This window comes from Oreochromis aureus, linkage group 20 (assembly GCF_013358895.1).
Source record: "Oreochromis aureus strain Israel breed Guangdong linkage group 20, ZZ_aureus, whole genome shotgun sequence".
Taxonomy (NCBI): domain Eukaryota; kingdom Metazoa; phylum Chordata; class Actinopteri; order Cichliformes; family Cichlidae; genus Oreochromis; species Oreochromis aureus.
Window position 1 is genome coordinate 31,663,395 of NC_052961.1, and position 17,041 is coordinate 31,680,435.

The 17,041-nt window shown below is 40.4% G+C and overlaps 1 protein-coding gene across 1 annotated transcript in view; it reads right to left on the minus strand.

Moving 5' to 3' along the window:
* The window catches only part of klhdc8b (kelch domain containing 8B), a 64,746-nt gene that overhangs the window by 10,386 nt on the left and 37,319 nt on the right, over positions 1–17,041 (minus strand). The window contains exon 4 of the mRNA XM_031754799.2: positions 1,111–1,212. Within this exon, the coding sequence (XP_031610659.2) occupies positions 1,111–1,212 (102 nt within the window). The remainder of the gene's footprint in view (positions 1–1,110; positions 1,213–17,041) is intronic.

A 17,041-nucleotide genomic window follows, 5' to 3' on the forward strand; every position in this document is an offset into this window, starting at 1 on the left:
TAAATTTCTAGTTCTTAGTTCTTGTTTAATTTAGTTCCCTTTGGTATCCAGTCTCTTAGTCTTTCCTTTGTGTGTCCTCCTCAGCATCCTCAGTCAGTCATGTATGTTTACGTTTGTCAAAGTTTGGTGTCTTTCTCGCTCTCGCTCTGACTCTTGGTCCTGTCATGTGTGAGGTTCTTATGTTCTAGTTTGGCTATCGCTTGCTTTCATGTCTGTTCCCCTTTCATGTCCAGTCTGTTTTGTCTCCCCGGTCTGTCGTGTGTTTCTATTTCTGTTATCCCCTGTCCTAGTGTCAAGCTCCCATGTCTTTGCCTGAGTCTCAGTGTGCTTGTCACATTTTTTGGTATACCTACAATATACCAAGAAATAAAAAAGGATAAATGATTTAATCTTTCTAAATTATTAGCCCAGAAGTACCAAACAATTTAATGCCAGCTTTAAAAAGTTTGGCCAGCTTTAGTCAAAACCATCGAAGGATGGCTGTGTCCCCGTTTTCCTTAATGTTCCGATGTTCTGATGTTGTTTACCTCAAAGTACAGCATCACTCAGATGTTGTACTTCAGGTACACACACAAAGGTATTTGTGCTTTGATGAGTTACCTGCTTTCACAACAACTTTCTTGGAGCAAATAGTGCATAGGATCTACTTCCAGAGACCTGTATCCCCACAGGTGGTAGTCATCTATCTCAACTGGGCCGCCTGCCTGTCTGCCTGTTCTGTTGGCTTCCTTCATCTGGATGTCTGTGATGTATGCATTGCACTACAATAGATCATTTCGGTGCTCTCTCTGTATGGTATTAAATAATTTTTAAAAAAGCAAAAAAATTTTTTATCCCTACCAGAAAAAAAACATAACATGAGCAACGGCTCAATGGCAACAGGATCAAGGACACAGTATATATACAGTATGTTCACACACCACTGAAAGCCATTCAGTGATTTTTGTCTTTTTATTTCTTATATTTGTAATTTTTACATAATTGTACTATATAAAATAAATAAAGTTTCTTTGCCCATTGTTCTACATCTCCTTCTTGAAATGAGGCACAGTGCTATCCTTGATTGACAGAAGGCAGGAAAAAAGGATTAAATAGAACAGAGCTGCTGACCTAGACCACCAGCTATGATGACTCTTCCACCCAGGCATCCTGCCACAAAGTCAGCCCTCTTCTCCCTCATCCTGGATGTCCGAGTGGGTTTTATCCAAATACCTGCCAGAGGTGAGACACAAGAAACTGTCAGTTATCTTTCAGCACAGTCATTCACAACAGAAAGCAGTTTTCACTGTCATAATATTTTAAAGAAAAACACAGTATATCGAGTATGTGGGGTCACAAACAAAGATGCTCTCGGTATGTTGGGTAACAGCTCAGCCAAGTTCTTCAGAATTTAAATGACTACATTAATAAATGTGACTGCAGTGCTTTCAATTACCTCATTAAACTCTGACTGAACAGTGGTCATACAAATGCAGATAAAAAAATAGCAAACAAAAATTACTTCATCACAATCCCTGTTATCAAAAAGTGCACAAAAGTACTCAGTAGTCATAATATGTATAATAAAGTTATCTTTAGCATATACCATTTAAACAGTGCATTAATATGCAGCTGACACAACAAACTGTAAGAAACAAGAAAGCTATTTAGTTTTCCTACCAGCAGCTCTCCTACCTTATGCAGACACTAAGAAGACAAGTAAATACACTTCCTATATTTTCCACTAACTGTTCCTTTAATTAAAGACAAATGTATTTTGCATGCGGGTTCAGTTTCTTTGTCATTGTAACAATTGTAAAGTTCAGACTGTGCTTTGCTTGCATTTCTGCTGTTTTGGGGCAAAAAGAGAGTAAAAACTAAAAGGAAAAAAAATAATAGAAAAGAAGGAACAAGAAACATTATAGAAAGTTCCTGTTAGTACAACCCCTGCCTCAGGAGCTCCCTCCCACCATGTCAACCATTTTCCTTTTTAGGTCTAAAACTCAGAACCCAGCAGCACATTATAGCTCTATATATGGGAGTATCACATGTAGTGACACACTCCTTTCCAATTCTCCATGTCCTCTTTGCCAAGTGGTCTGTGACAGGGATGAGCTGTAAATTCAATAAAATACAGCAAAATACACAAAAGAACAACAATTAAAGTTGCTCTGTATTTTAATACATTGAAATGAATACAGACTATTAACTCAATTCAAATCAATTGTATTTACCTATACACAGCAAGTTGTCTTACTGTGTTTTATGTAAGATAAGATAAGCATTACTGCATGAAAACGGGACCTTTCTCATCTTAGAGATGCACGGTGGTTTCTGCAGCTGTTTGATGTGATGGGTATCTAATACACTCACAACAAAGACTTCAACAAACAACAGACTGCAAACCAACGTAACAACGTAACTTATTAACACCATTTTGTCAAAAATTAGATCAACGTGTGAGTTGAGCTGAGCTGTCTATAGACCTTTTCAATGAAAAGGTTTAGTTGAGTTCTTCAGCGTTGGCGTGGAAATGTGGAGAGAGTGGAGAAATGTCTAATGCCTGTTTAGGCATTTAGACTTGTTTTTTGGAAAAAAGTGGCAGGTTTAACTTATTTGTCCATAAAGCAATGGTTGAGAGAATTACTTTTAAAGTGAGCCAGTGAACAAAAGACCACATTTTTACTATATCTTTTTTTTTCTTTTTAGCTAATGAGCTAATGAATGGCATTAGTGGGTAATATATTGTGATGGTAAATGGTCACCAAATTGTGCACCCCCTGGTGAAGAGCTCAACAGCAGTTAAATAGGAATCAAGGTGCTGTTCCCCTCAATACCTTTATGTACTATCATGATACTTATCACGGCTAGCATAGCGATGCTGGCAGTACTGTGATGAGAAGAATGATAGTAGAAGGATAGTGATCATGATAGATCAATGGGTGGGCAGTTGAATTCTTGTGTGGGCCTTAAATAGGCTTTGTTGCATATTGTCTCACAGATGGCTGCCACTAAATGGTCACCAGAGAGCAGTTATTTCATCTAACAGAAAGCTCGTAAGAGCACTTCTTACGGGCTCACAGCGCTGGGAAAAATAAAATCTTCCCAACAGTGAGACAGTCCAAGGCTGGAGAGAGAGCTTATATATAAATAGATGGAATTGTCTCTGACAAACTGTTTTTCTCTAAACTTATTTCTGTTTACAGCAATTTTTGACTTGGTTTTTGAATTTTCAATGCACAACTACCCAGGAGAAATAACAGAAAACATCTCTTTAGTTGCAAATTTTATTTACTCATTTTTTTAGGGAGCATGGGCAACAGAGACAAAAAAAGCTATCAAGAAATAACAGAACTGTTGCATTTTAAAACATGTTCATCATGCTTAGGAACTAAAATGAATGAGCAAATTTGATTTACTGTAAACAGTGAAAGGCCTAAGGTGAGGCGACAGGAGGAGAAGCATACTGTAATTTAGAGATAACAGAAATGTGTTGCAGAGCTGTTGTAGTGCTTCCTGTCAGGAAAGCAATAGCAGAGTTGCAGTGCAGCTAAATGGTAATCTCTGAATCAAGGGAGGGGGAAGCAGAGCCACCAGCAGACCATTAATAGATATGCTGGCTGCACCAGATCAGATATTCAGCCATGGAAAAACGAAAAGGCCAGATAACGTGCAAATATTCTCCTGACATATGGGAGGAGAGGAGCGTAGAGCCGAGGATTCAAATAAGTATGGAAGCTCCTAACCTTTGCTGTACTCTTCTTATCCAAGTTCTGTTTGTAGATATTTGACAGAAACAGCTAGGACCATGCTTTTTTGTCTTTCTCAGCTGTCTAAGATTCATTTCAGCTTCTTTGCCTTTCTGAAGCACTGATAAATATTTGTGTGTTTTGACCATCTTTGAGGACAAACAGACGACATGGGATCCAGCGATCCAGCTGATTTGGACACGGTGCTGCACGTTATCATGCAGTAAGTAAAAACTGTCCCCAGTCAGGATTTCATGTTCCACAGTCAAGAAAGAGTTCTTCAGTGCATTTTTTTAAGAACACGAATGTGTGAATATGGGGTTGTGCAAAATAAATTCTCTGAGCTCTTCTGTAATGTATGAAGAAGAAGAGGGAGAATGTTACAATAACTGGAAAAGTGTTGGGTGTAACACATTCCAAAGTTACATGTTACTATAATCACATTACATTTTACAGTAATGCAGTAATGTAAAAGTGTTACTGAACTAAACATTATAGTTAGAGTAATGTTGAACTAAAATGCTTTTTTCTTCTGCGGTTTTAGTTCATGTGCAGGAGGAAAAAAGTGAAGCGGCCTAATGATACAGCTTTTCAGGAGTGGAGATATAAGCATTACTTTTATTTTTATTGCACAAAAAAGACAGGCGCAGGATGGTAAAGTGCAAGCTGTGTCTAGGACAGAAACAACTACATGATGCTGCAAACACAATTTTGCCTCTTTGCAGGCATCTGCACAGACAACATGCTAACGCTAAGCAAGCTTTTCGTGGCTTGCTTAGCGTTAGTGATTTTTAAATGCAGACCCCGAACCAGCAGCCAGAAACTGATCTTTAACAGGTAACAAACTGATGAGCACTCAGGCTGTGCATGTTTCTACAGCAGAATCACTATGGCGATCAATTTAAAGTTTCTTTAAGCTGGTTTTCATTTTTGCTTGTTTTGTGTTTACATGTAAAAACTCAAAGAAAGATCATATTTGTAACATAATGCATTACTTTAAAGAGAAGCAGCAAATAATTTGTAATAAATTACTCTTCTTGAGTAACAACCCCGAACCTAGTCCGGAACTAAATGTGCCATTGTCTGTAGTTTTATGGCAACACCAATGGAATCATTGCTCACCACCAACCCCATTCAGTTTGGGTTCCTCCACCTCATTCTTCTTATACAAATTTAAATTCAAGTTCAGTGGGTGGCTCAATGGGTCATTCAGTGGTCATTCAGTGGGTTGTGCAGTAGGTCGTAAAGTGGGTCTTTCATTTTGTCATTCAGTGGCCCATTCAGGGGTCAGAGGCCGGGGGATTTCAATTCATTAAAAAATCCAAAATTAATAAATCCAAATCTTGACATTATACAATAAGGAACTTAAATCAGTGCTGTGGTATTAGTTTGGAAAGATCTCCAGCAGGGTGCTAAAACTGATGTTAGAGGAAGTGCTCAGCCGCATATCGTGTTATCATTTGGATGACCTCTTCATCAGATGATGGCAGAATTCAAATAGTGAGTTCAATCATCCTGGATTCAAACAGAAACAATAATTACCACAAACCTCATTGCCACACTGTGGATCATTCATAATGATATGACTGGTCTTTTTAAAGTTCTTGAATTGGTTTTATCAAAGTTTCATAAACTGAATACAGGATATTTTAAAATGACACCTTACTGAGAGTATCACACCCTCAAAAGCACCACCATCTCACCAAGGACAAACGGCTGGCTCAAGAGTTAGAAGGAAGCACTTTTGATGTACTTGAATTTGTGAAAGAATCTCTGCTGAAGAACCAGGTATGTTGGTTCTACTGTTTAAGCTCACATCATTTTTTCCTTTTCTAAATTTCTTACCTTCTTTAACCCCAACACAGTTCAACAGAAACAATGCAGCTGTCCCATGTTAGTCACTTTAGGAGAAAATAACATTAAGACCAATAACTTCAAGCACTTCCTGTTATGTTGTGCTTTATTCATTAGTGGTTCAACCATGGAAGATCTGCAAGCTTATGAGGCTTTCTTGAAGGTGAGGAAAATCACCTTCAATAAAGCCTCAAGGGCTTCAGTGCAATAGGTAATCATTTACAAACCTTTGAGTATAAAATTTAAAAAGAAAAATGTCAAAATACCGATTTTTCAGTGTTTTCCACCATATTGCCTTTATCATATCAAACTGAACGATGCTTTGTGTGCAGACAGGAGATGGCACCTATGTGTGTTCTCACATAGTCCATCACACATATATTCTCTCACACAGCCTCTCACAAAGTTTGTCATGCAGAGAGCTACCAAGAGACAGGGCGAACCATTCTCCCATACCAAAAGGAAAACTAACATGGTGCATTTTTCACTGCTGCTTTATCCTTTGAGAGGACAAATGAGCCACTTTGGGGAGGGAATGCTGCAATTTGTCAGCACAAATTATTAATTCGATGGCTGCAGCCAGCTGCAAACTTTAAAGAAAAGCAGGGAGAAAGCAATATTTTACTTTGGCTAACGTTTCTCCAAGCGGTTGTGGGATCAACTGACTGCTGCACACACACACTTTCTGTCTGTGGTGGTGCATGAGAGGAGGTGAGTTGAGTGGCATGTGGGGCAGATATATGTCTGGTGGACTCAGCTGGAGGAAAGGAGAGTGTGTTTATTTAAAGCTCGAAATCAATCCTCTTTGCTCTCCTGTTTCACCCTCCCAGACACTTCACTCTGTACCCATCACCATGTTCAATAAGACAGGCGCACACATACTTAGAAAGGCATATAAGTGGAGAGCAGAAGCACATACACGCGCACACACCCAAATCATATAAGCCACAAGTCTGTAAACAGATGCACACACATGCACACAAAGACATAGTTGTATTTACAATATCACCAATAGCATATTCCCAGTGAATGGGTAAAATTACAGCCTATCTCACCCTGTTTTCAACACGATCACAAGGTAGAAATTGGAAGATATTGGCAAGAAAACGAGGTAGTGATGACAACATCCCCTCTCTGGGATCAAAACCTGGGAGCCAAGAATGCGTTTAATATTGCATGCACAAATCAAAGTGCTACACTGCATATCATCACAATCATAAACTGTTCCAGACACGAGTCTGCACATCATCTCTTTTTTAAGAACAATAGACTTCACTGACATTTGCTGCATCTCGTAATAGTGCATAGTGGCCACAGTTCTCCCCTTTTCAGATGACAAGAAGGTACACATAAACAAAATCCTGCAGGAATTGTAAAACTAAACTCCTCACAGTAAACACCACAGCTACAAACCAAGCCAATTCATTGCTACAATACTGCTGCTTTGTGTGGATACCTGGGCTTCCATACAAGGACTTTGTGTTGATTTTGGACAGCGATGACTGTTGTACTGCAATCTCAGCTTATTACTCCAGTTGAACTTGGTTGATGTTTAGAAATGAAACCCAGCTGAAATGCAAATAAAATATAGACACATTTCATGAATTTTAGTGGTTCATAAAAGAAAAACAGATGCATCAAGGAGAAAGATTAGTTCATTTAAATTTATTTTTAATAGGATATCCAACCAGTTTCCCAGTCAAGGATTAAGCCTAGTCCCAGACTGAAAGGAAACCTTTAATTAATCTCCACTGAAACAAGTTGAGTCTAAAACTATGCTTAATTTACACCTGGGAAAATGAGCCATCAAGAGGATTTCTGTCTCACTGTGCAATGGTGAGTTTGCAGTTGATGTCTCTTAAATAGGGGGTCCGTACAAGTGCAGTTGACAGTTATGGAAATAATTTCTTCAATTGGTATTTTTAATGTGGACTAGTGGACACATTTTGACCCCATGCTACCTCTGGGTTTGATAGAAAAGTTGCCTTGTACTTCCTGAGTAATGTCAGCCATGTTTTCTTGTTATGGTCTGTCTCATTCAGTCATTGTCAGTTAAGGTCTTTACAAACTTAAGACAGTTTTTCCTCAAGGTTCAATATTTTCTGCCTGTCTTAGGAGTGTCTTGTCTACATTCTCTGTTTAAACATTTATTGTCCTGTTAAAGGATCATTTGCTGGTCCAGCAAATTAGAACCTGGGTGAAAATGGTAAATGGCCTGTATTTGTATAGCACTTTATTTAGTCCCTATGGACCCCAAAGCACATTACACTACATTCAGTCATTCACACACACGTGGTGGCAAGCTACATTGTAGCCACAGCTGCCCTGGGGTGCATTGACAGAGGCGAGGCTGCCGGACACTGGCGCCACTGGGCCCTCTGACCACCACCAGTAGGCAACAGGTGAAGTGTCTTGCCCAAGGACACAACGACTGAGACTGTCTGAGCCGGGGCTCGAACCGGCAACCTTCCAATTACAAGATGAACTGCCAACTCTTGAGCCACGATCGCCCCATTGTTCCAGAATGTGAGTTTTGACTAAAAGAGGCAGTCTCTCTCCAGTATCTTGACATAGACTTTCCCTGGATGATGTATGATGTATGATCACCCAAAGTGTGGACAATCACGATTCCAATTCTTAAAGAGGGGAACCACCTCCCTAATCTGCCAATTCAGGGGTACAGCCTTCAACCTTGATACAGTGTTGCTAAGGCATGTCTGCCACAACAGTCCCAGAACATCCATAGAGCTCCCTACCCTGCGCTGCCTCCTCCAGCTTTTCTGAAGAAAGACCTAGGCATTTGAGACAGCCAAGAGATGTAATCTCTTGAGTGGGTCCTGAGACTGCCAGTCTCTTCCTGGTAAGGCATGCTGACTTCACACCTCAACTCGAAGGTACCAACGACACATGCTAGTGAGATGTCTGTACCACCACAACTGGCTCCTTTCCATATGGAGGAGAAGCCGCTCTACTCCGACTACCTCCCCAATGACCAAGATCCTCTATCTATCTCTAAGGGAGAGTCCAGACATTCTTTTCAGGAAGTTCATTTACGCTGTTTGTATCCACAATTTCATGTCTACATAGACTGACTGGTAGATTGATAGGTTTGCTTTCTCCCTCATCTCTCTCTTTGCCACAACAGACTGGCACAGCATCTGTATCACTGCAAACACCACACTAATCCATGTGTCAATCTCCCATTTACCCTTTGGAGGGCCTGTAGAGATCTGGTAAAATGTGGATCGGGCAAAAGTCAAAGGCCTGTGTGGCCCAATCCCCTGTTGCTGAAACAATATTATTTATAGAAGCCACCACGGTGGCCATAGCTCACAATTTGGGGGAAGCTTTCAGATGAAGCTGGTCGCTCTCTTGGAAATCAGTTCTTCTTTAAGCAACTTAAAGAAACTTTTTTCTTTTTTCCTTATCTGTTGAAGTAAGACTAATGATGCTCACAACAAAACATATATGTTTTTAGAAGTAGTAGAATCCGATATATTTATTAAAAATTTCTTGTTTTTCCTTGGAAATGCTGGCATGGTGATAATTATAATAGATGGAACTCTAATGGATGTAGTTTGTACTTATTTAATACAACAGTTCCTTCTCAAATTGGATAAATTCCTTCTTATGAAAAAAACAATTGATAAATGATTCACATTATGAGGATAAACTTACACATTATCTCGACAATACCTATCTCAGAGTATAAATCATCACTGAAAGTATTTGCGCAATGAAGAGAAATGGCCTTAATAAATCCAAGGTGTTGAAAATGTGGTGCATTGATGTCAGAGAGGTTTTGCTGTCATTACACACAGGATTTCATCAAGATCTACAGTGTGTACAGTTTTATCCTCATATGCTCAAGTGCACCTGTATCTTCTGGCTGACACGAGTGGTCTTGAATTTGCATCGACCTGTACACACAGGTAGGATGAGCTTCTAATAGTGTGATGCAAAAAGACGTAGGCTGCTTCACAGGTTCCAGCAGCCATTTGACCAGCAACAAGCAGAATGAAACCAAACTGAACGCTGTTTAACACCCACATGAATGCAAGCTGTTGTTGAAGTAAAGTACTGTAACAAGCTGTGACCCAGGCAAACAAACAGTCACACAAGGTTAGGGGTTAGTTTGTTCAGTAAGTTTGTATAAGACGGAGTGAAATCCTTTGGCTGCATCAGTAAGGCTGCACTAATTGAGCGATGAATGATGCTGAAATTACACCTAATAGCCAACCAGTAAAAATAGAAATCCTTGAATATGGTGCAGGAACCAGTAACCATTAAATGTCCGAAATGGTTTCTGATTCAAGTGGCTTCCCTTCAGGAAATTACCTACAGAAAAAGAAGAGAAAAAGAATCCCTTCCATATGAACTGTTAATGGCAATCGTAGCTCGACTGATGTTCTCAGCTGAAAGGAATGCAAGGGTGCAATATGAAAAATGACATACTGACTTGGCCTAATAGGTCTGAAACTGCCAATGAGATTCATTTATTAACTTTTTAATCAAAGGTGACAGAACGCCATTCCTTAGAGTTCCGGACCACTTTAACCCTGTTAACGGGTTAATAAAAGTTAAATACTAGAACTTCAATTGTTTTACTTCACTAGAGACAAATTATATAGATCAGTAAAGATTTAAAATTTTAAAATATTATGGTCAATTTAAAAAATTATTTTGATGCTATCACTTTTCCAATTTCTCTTGAGTTGACTTGATCCACCAGCTGCTGTCTCTTCTACCTCCTTCTATCGTTTTGCAGGTCTTTTTAATGCCATGTTGAACCACATGTTACAAGTTGCTATAAAAAGCCTTCAAAATTGTCTTTGTCTCGCTTGCTGTTTCCCCACTTAGCCAGGTTTTCTGCTCACTCCCTTGGTACAACATAAAACCTTCAAAAGTCTCTCTTCTTGTGCATTTCTTTATCTGTTCCTCTGAGCTTTAGTCCCCTCTATTCTGGAACTGGATTTGCATCCTGGACGCACGGATAATTACATCCACTCAGTGAGCTAAACGCATGCACACACACACACACACACATACATGCACACACACACACTTGTGTGTTGAAGCTGCAATGCAGCTTTGATTAATAACACTTGACTATTGATTACAAGGATCAATACGTTAATCCTGGAGTCTTACGAGGATAGAGAGGATGCACAAAGCAATGGTCAGAATAGTATACAGCCTGCAGAATGTGGAAAACTTCCTGCGTGCACGGAGATAGAGTCTTTACTCATCCGTAACATGAAGCACATGCAGGCGAGTCTCTCGGCACCATGGACAGCTACACATAAAGAGGACTGGCAGAAACCTGAGCCGAATGTTGATCTGGTGAGCGAGGGAAGATATTACCCGGCTCATTTTGGAGATGATCCTGGAAAAAGTGATTATTGTGGCTCAGTCTTATCTAGCAGGGCTTCAGGGGGCACTCAGGACCAAAGCAGTGAGGGGCAGAAGAAAACACAGGCTGCAGGTTTCTACCAGGTCTGTTAATGAGTCTCCATGGCCTCTCAGTGATCCCATAAATATTCATAAATAGTGGGCGGAAGAAGAAGTTGATGTGGGCTTTAATCAGTTCCACAGGCATGGCTTTATGATACACCTAGGCACTTTTATACTGCTAACAAATGACAACTCTTTACTCTAGAATCTAATTCTCTAATTCTCAAGTGGCATATGCTCAGGAAAAGTGTTCTGAGAATGACCTTGCAGAGTGTGCAAATCAATTAATGAATCGGCTCCTGGCCAGATTATGCAAAGCCACCCACTGAATGCAGAGTCTCAGTAGACAGACTTTCAAACTCCAACCTAAAGAAGAATACCAAACTTCCAAGATTTGTGATAAAACTGTGTTAAAAAAAATAAAAAATAAAGTAAAATAAAATAAATGACATGTATCGGGCTCAATGATTGGTATAATTTGTGAGTAAGTGAGTGTTAAGGCACAAGTAACACAACTACATTTAAAAACACTGACTTTATTTTACCTAAAAGATTATATAAAAGTAATTTGTTTAAAGGCTTCAAAGGACACATCAACCCTTCACTCAGGCTTTAATTCTTATGCTGCAAGTAGCTAAAGAAGAAAGAGTAGTATTACATCTATAATTGTAAATTATTTAGCAATACCTGACAATAACAAGTGGTCAAGTAAATTTTTCCCCAAAATTTGGCAAAGATTTCCCCATCGTGTCAAGGATTAATAGTACAGCTGCAGGTGTTTAAAGGGAGGAGTGATAAAGATGACCTTTATTAGTCCCACAGGTGGGAAATTTGTTTTGTTACAGCAAAAGTGCAAAGTTATGTAGCAGAAATTAGAAAACACTGGAATGCAATAAAATAAAATAAAATAAAATACTATATACAATAGAATAAAAATAGAATAATATATACAATAGAATAAAATAGAATACAAATACTATATACTATATCGCCTCTGTCAGTGCGCCCCAGGGTGGCTGTGGCTACAATGTAGCTTGCCATCACCAGTGTGTGAATGTGTGCGTGAATGGGTGGATGACTGGTTGTGTAAAGCGCTTTGGGGTCCTTAGGGACTAGAAAAGCGCTATACAAATACAGACCATTTACCATATACAACTGAGTAAGAAAATACAAAAGTACAACTTTGTCAGAGAAAGAATTGCACATATAGCAGTCTTATTGCACGTGTGAGGGTTTGATCAGCTGCCAAAGTCTTTGTTGTAGAGTCTGACAGCAGTGGGGAGGAAAGACCTGCAAAATCTCTCCGTCCCACACCGTGGGTGCCGCAGTCTCCCACTGAAGGAGCTGCTCAGTGCTGTCAGAGTGTCCTGCATGGGGTGGGAGATGTTGTCCAACAGGGATGACAGCTTAGCCGCCATTCTCCTGTCACTCACCACCTCCACTGGGTCCAGAGGGCATCCTAGAACAGAGCTGGCCCTTCAGATCAGCCTGTTCAGTCTCTTCCTGTCCCCAGCAGAAATGCTGCCGCCCCAGCAGACCACACCATAAAAGATGGCTGAGTCATAGAAGGTCTTCAGGAGTGGGCCCTCCACTCCAAACGACGTGAGTCTCCGCAGCAGGTACAGCCTGCTCTGCCCTTTCCTGTAGAGGGCGTCTGAGTTATGAGTCCAGTCCAGTTTGTTGTTCAGATGAACACCAAAGTACCTGTAGCTGTCCACAGCCTCGATGTCCATACCTTGGATGTTCAGTGGTTGCAGTGGAGGATGTTTGTGCCTGCGGAAGTCTACCACCAGCTCCTTGGTTTTACTGGCATTGATCTGGAGGTAGTTCAGCTGGCACCAGTCCACAAAGTCTTGAGTCAGTCCTCTGTACTCCTTGTCGTCCCCATCAGTGATGAGGCCGACTATTGCACAGTCATCAGAGAACTTCTGCAGGAAGCACTGGGTGGAGTTGTGGGAGAAGTCTGCAGTGTAGATGGTGAAGAGGAACGGAGCCAGAACCGTTCCCTGTGGGGCCCCCGTACTGCAGACGACCCTGTCCGACACACAGCCCTGAGTCCTCACACACTGTGGTCGGTCGGTGAGGTAGTCCAAAATCCAGGTAGTGAGGTGATGGTCCACTCCAGAGTTCTCCAGCTTGTCCTTCAGAACCGAGGGAAGAATAGTGTTGAAGGCACTGGAGAAATCAAAGAACATGATTCTCACAGTGCTCCCAGCGGTCTCCAGGTGAGCGAGGGAACGATGTCGGAGGTGAATGACGCCATCATCCGCTCCAATGCCAGGCTGGTAAGTAAACTGAAGTGGGTCCAGTGATGAGCTCACCAGGCGCCGAAGCTCAGCCAGGACCAGCCGCTCCAGGGTCTTCATCAGGTGGGATGTCAGAGCCACTTGCCTGTAGCTGTTAAGGTCCTTGGGGTGTGAAGTCTTTGGCACTGGAACAACACAGGAGGCTTTCCAGAGCTGTGGGACTCTCCCCAGCCTCAGGCTCAGGTTGAAGAGGTGCTCCATCACCCCACACAGTTGGTCCGCGCAGGACCTGACGACCCGTGAGCTGATGCCATCTGGGCCCGCTGCCTTCTTGCCATTAATCCTCCTCAGTACCCTCCTAACCTGGGTGGTTGAGAGAGACAGGCTGGAGCCTTGTGTTGAGTGTGTATTGGATGCTGTTGTTGGGGGAGGGGAGGAGTGAGCAGGGTGAATAGAGAAGGTGTGAAGTGTCTGAGGTGTCAGAGGTGGAACAGCAGCAGTGGGGGTGGGTGAGTCTGCAGCCGATGTTGGAGACTGCCTCATGGCTGAATCAAACCTGTTGAAGAAATGATTCAGTTCATTTGCCCACCTCACATCCCTCCCAGGCAGAAAGTTCTGATGTTTGTGGCCCGAGATGGTTCTGAGGCCTCTCCAGACTTCACCAACGTTGTTTTGCTGAAGCTGGTTCTCCATCTTCAGCCTGTAGCTGTCCTTCCCATTCCTTATCAGCGGGTTCAGGGTGTGGTGTCAGGGGAGGCTGATTTTTGCAGCCGGCGAGCATCAGCTAATTATGCCTTCCCTATTTCAGTAGCAGCCAGGCTGGAGAGGAGAGAGGAGCTGCTGAAGCTGAGAGCCATTGCAGAGAGCAAGCTGCCAGAGAGAGAGTTAGGGAGTGTGGAGCATTGCAAAGTACAGAAGCGCGGAAGCAAAAGTTCAAAAGTTATCCTGAGGCGTGCTGGGTCCTTTGTGTCCACAGACGTATTGACAGGAGAATATTTATCTCTTGAGATGACATGTTACATAAACTCATTTACTTGCTATTGCTCCCTTTGTTTCCACAAAATGTAGATTGCATTGAAGATCATGACTGATATCATTTCAGAGCAGAGTTTTCTCAGAAATCAGAAATCAAATGTCTCTTATGACATCTGAAAACACATTTGTCACTTCATCATTTGGATTTGAAGAGTTTTAATAATATCAATAATCATGAAAAAATAAGTATATATCAATATAGGAAGTTTTTCTTTTTTGGACAAGGAAAGACTTCATCATTTTTGAAACAGTATTCATGAGAAACGCTGATAAAAAAAAATAAAAAAAACCTTACAAATAACATCAGTCACACAGTTTCTAAAAATGAACCAGAGATTCTAGAATAGGAAGCAATGATGAGAAGCTCATTAGGAAAAATAGGTGGAACTATCATATTCAAACCTGGGCCTAGTTTTTTTTCTATTTGCTTTTGAAGTGTGACAGCATGTAAGGATTTAAAAAGGTTCCCAAGGCCTTCAGAAAAAAAACCAAAGTTGCTAAAATGGATAAGTCAGGCAAGAGATTTAGGGGTTTTTCAGAATTATGTGAAATAAATCATCCCTCTGAAAGGAAAATCTATGAGTAGTGTAGAATTTACGACTATTTGATGTAAACCCTCCAGGAACCCACAGTCTGCAAAAAAAATACCCATTAAAGGCATTGAATAGAAAAAGGTCTCTGCTGTCAAAAAAGAAAATCAGAACAACTACAATATGCAAACTACCACATAGGCAAAGACCACATCTATTGGTCTGATGTATTCTAGACAGACGTATCAAAGACATGAGAGATGTTTGTCTACAGTAAAAGTGGGAATAATTGAGGGATTTTCAGGAGAAGAACCTCATAACAGACATTAAGCATCGTGGTGAAAGCTTTCAGGTTGCTTTGCTGCTTCAATGGCAGGGTAAAGTAATTAAAGTTAAAGTAATAAATTTTAACTATAAATTTGTCATCCGAACAAGAGTGCTTGAAGATAATGCAAGCACAAAAGAGAGTAAAGTGGATCTTTTAACAGTATAATGATCCTCAGCACAGTAACAAATTCACCGAGGAATGCTTCACAAAAGAAGAAATATAGGGTTATGAAATATTACAAAGTGCAAATTTCCCAAACCCCTTAAAATCTTGTGAGATTTTTTTCAAAGCAGAAAGAAGAACTTTGTTTAAAAGAGTAGAAAATACTTTTAATAAAGCAGTGTCACAAACTGGTACACAATTATGGAAGTTATTTCTTCTAAAAGAGGTGATCCCATGTCCTGAGACAAATGTTGTACTTACTGTGCTTTGTCATCGGCAGAATACTACGTTTTTTAATTTGAATAAAACAGCTATTTTTCTCTGGGTTTTAATCAGATATGCTTTTTCTTATAAAACACTTGTCCTAAGCCATGAGATGACTCCCCACATAAAGCCAAAGTATCAAAAACACGTGTCCATTGACAAGAAAAACAAGGATCCCTGCAACAGATGGTATAGCTGACAGAGCCCTGACCTCACACCACTGAGTCAGTCTAGTTTTTATGATGCAAAAAGGTAAATAGTTTACCTAGAAGAATCAGCCCTAATTCATTTACCAACATATCTGCACTTCATTTAAGTGAAAATAAACATCTCCATAATATAAATTGATGCACTTTAAGGAAATGACCTGCCATATATTTAGAGTTTTCTGAAAAACTGGTTAGGATTACAGTTTTGCAGGAAATCATTAAAGCAAATCATTTTAACACACTAACCACTGAGCTGAAATCCAGGACTCGATCCAATATTGCACTTATAACAATATTTAATTTACCACTGCATTACAAGTCTCTTTCTTTGATTTTGTATCCATGGAGGTTATGATCCCTTTTCCAAACCTTTGTTGCTGTATAGCAAGTATTAGTAGAGAACAACTGAGCTGAATTTACAAATGCTGGTAAAACAAAGTGAAAAGTCCTCTCTATTCAGAATATTTTTAAGGAATATTTTTTGTACTGAAAACATCCATCTGTCTGTTAAAGGTTACCCATATCGGTATGTTCTCACCCCTTGACTATCACCTATTTATACATGAGTAGAGATATTAAAAAAATGATATGATGCAAAGAAAGACATCTCCAAGAGTGCAGAGCATCTGAGACTACAGGGGGAAAAAAACACGAGGAAAAATCCAAAATACAAACATGAAATCTTGAAATCTGTTCACAGAATAGCGAGGAGAGGACTTTCAGGGCACAGTATAAACATGACAGCAATGATTCAGAGAAAGAAAAACAGGTATTTGGTTCTAAAGGTCTGACAGCAGCTGGCGGGTTTTGAGTCATCACTCAACCTCGCTGCTGCCTCCTCTGTCCTCCCAGTGAGGAAAACTTTCACTGATTTGCACAGAGTAATTATACTGCTGGCGCTGCTTTAATAGAAAGAGATGTAATCAGCAGGAGGCCTAACAAATCTATCTGATAGTCTATGCAATCACAGCATAATATCATAGTTAGGCCTGCCTGAATAACAGAAGAGAAGCTGTTGTTTTAAGGCCTCTATTGACTAAAAAATAATAATTAAAGATAAAGCTAATATTCTACTGCCAACACTTATCTCACTGTCTCTGTTTATGAAGGCTAGTCACATAAAGGATTTCTTTTCTTCCTCTCCTCTTCTCTACCTCTGTCTCTCCTGCTTTCTTTCATAAACTCCCAAACAGCATGACACACCAGAGAGACCATTAAGGTGCAGATAAAG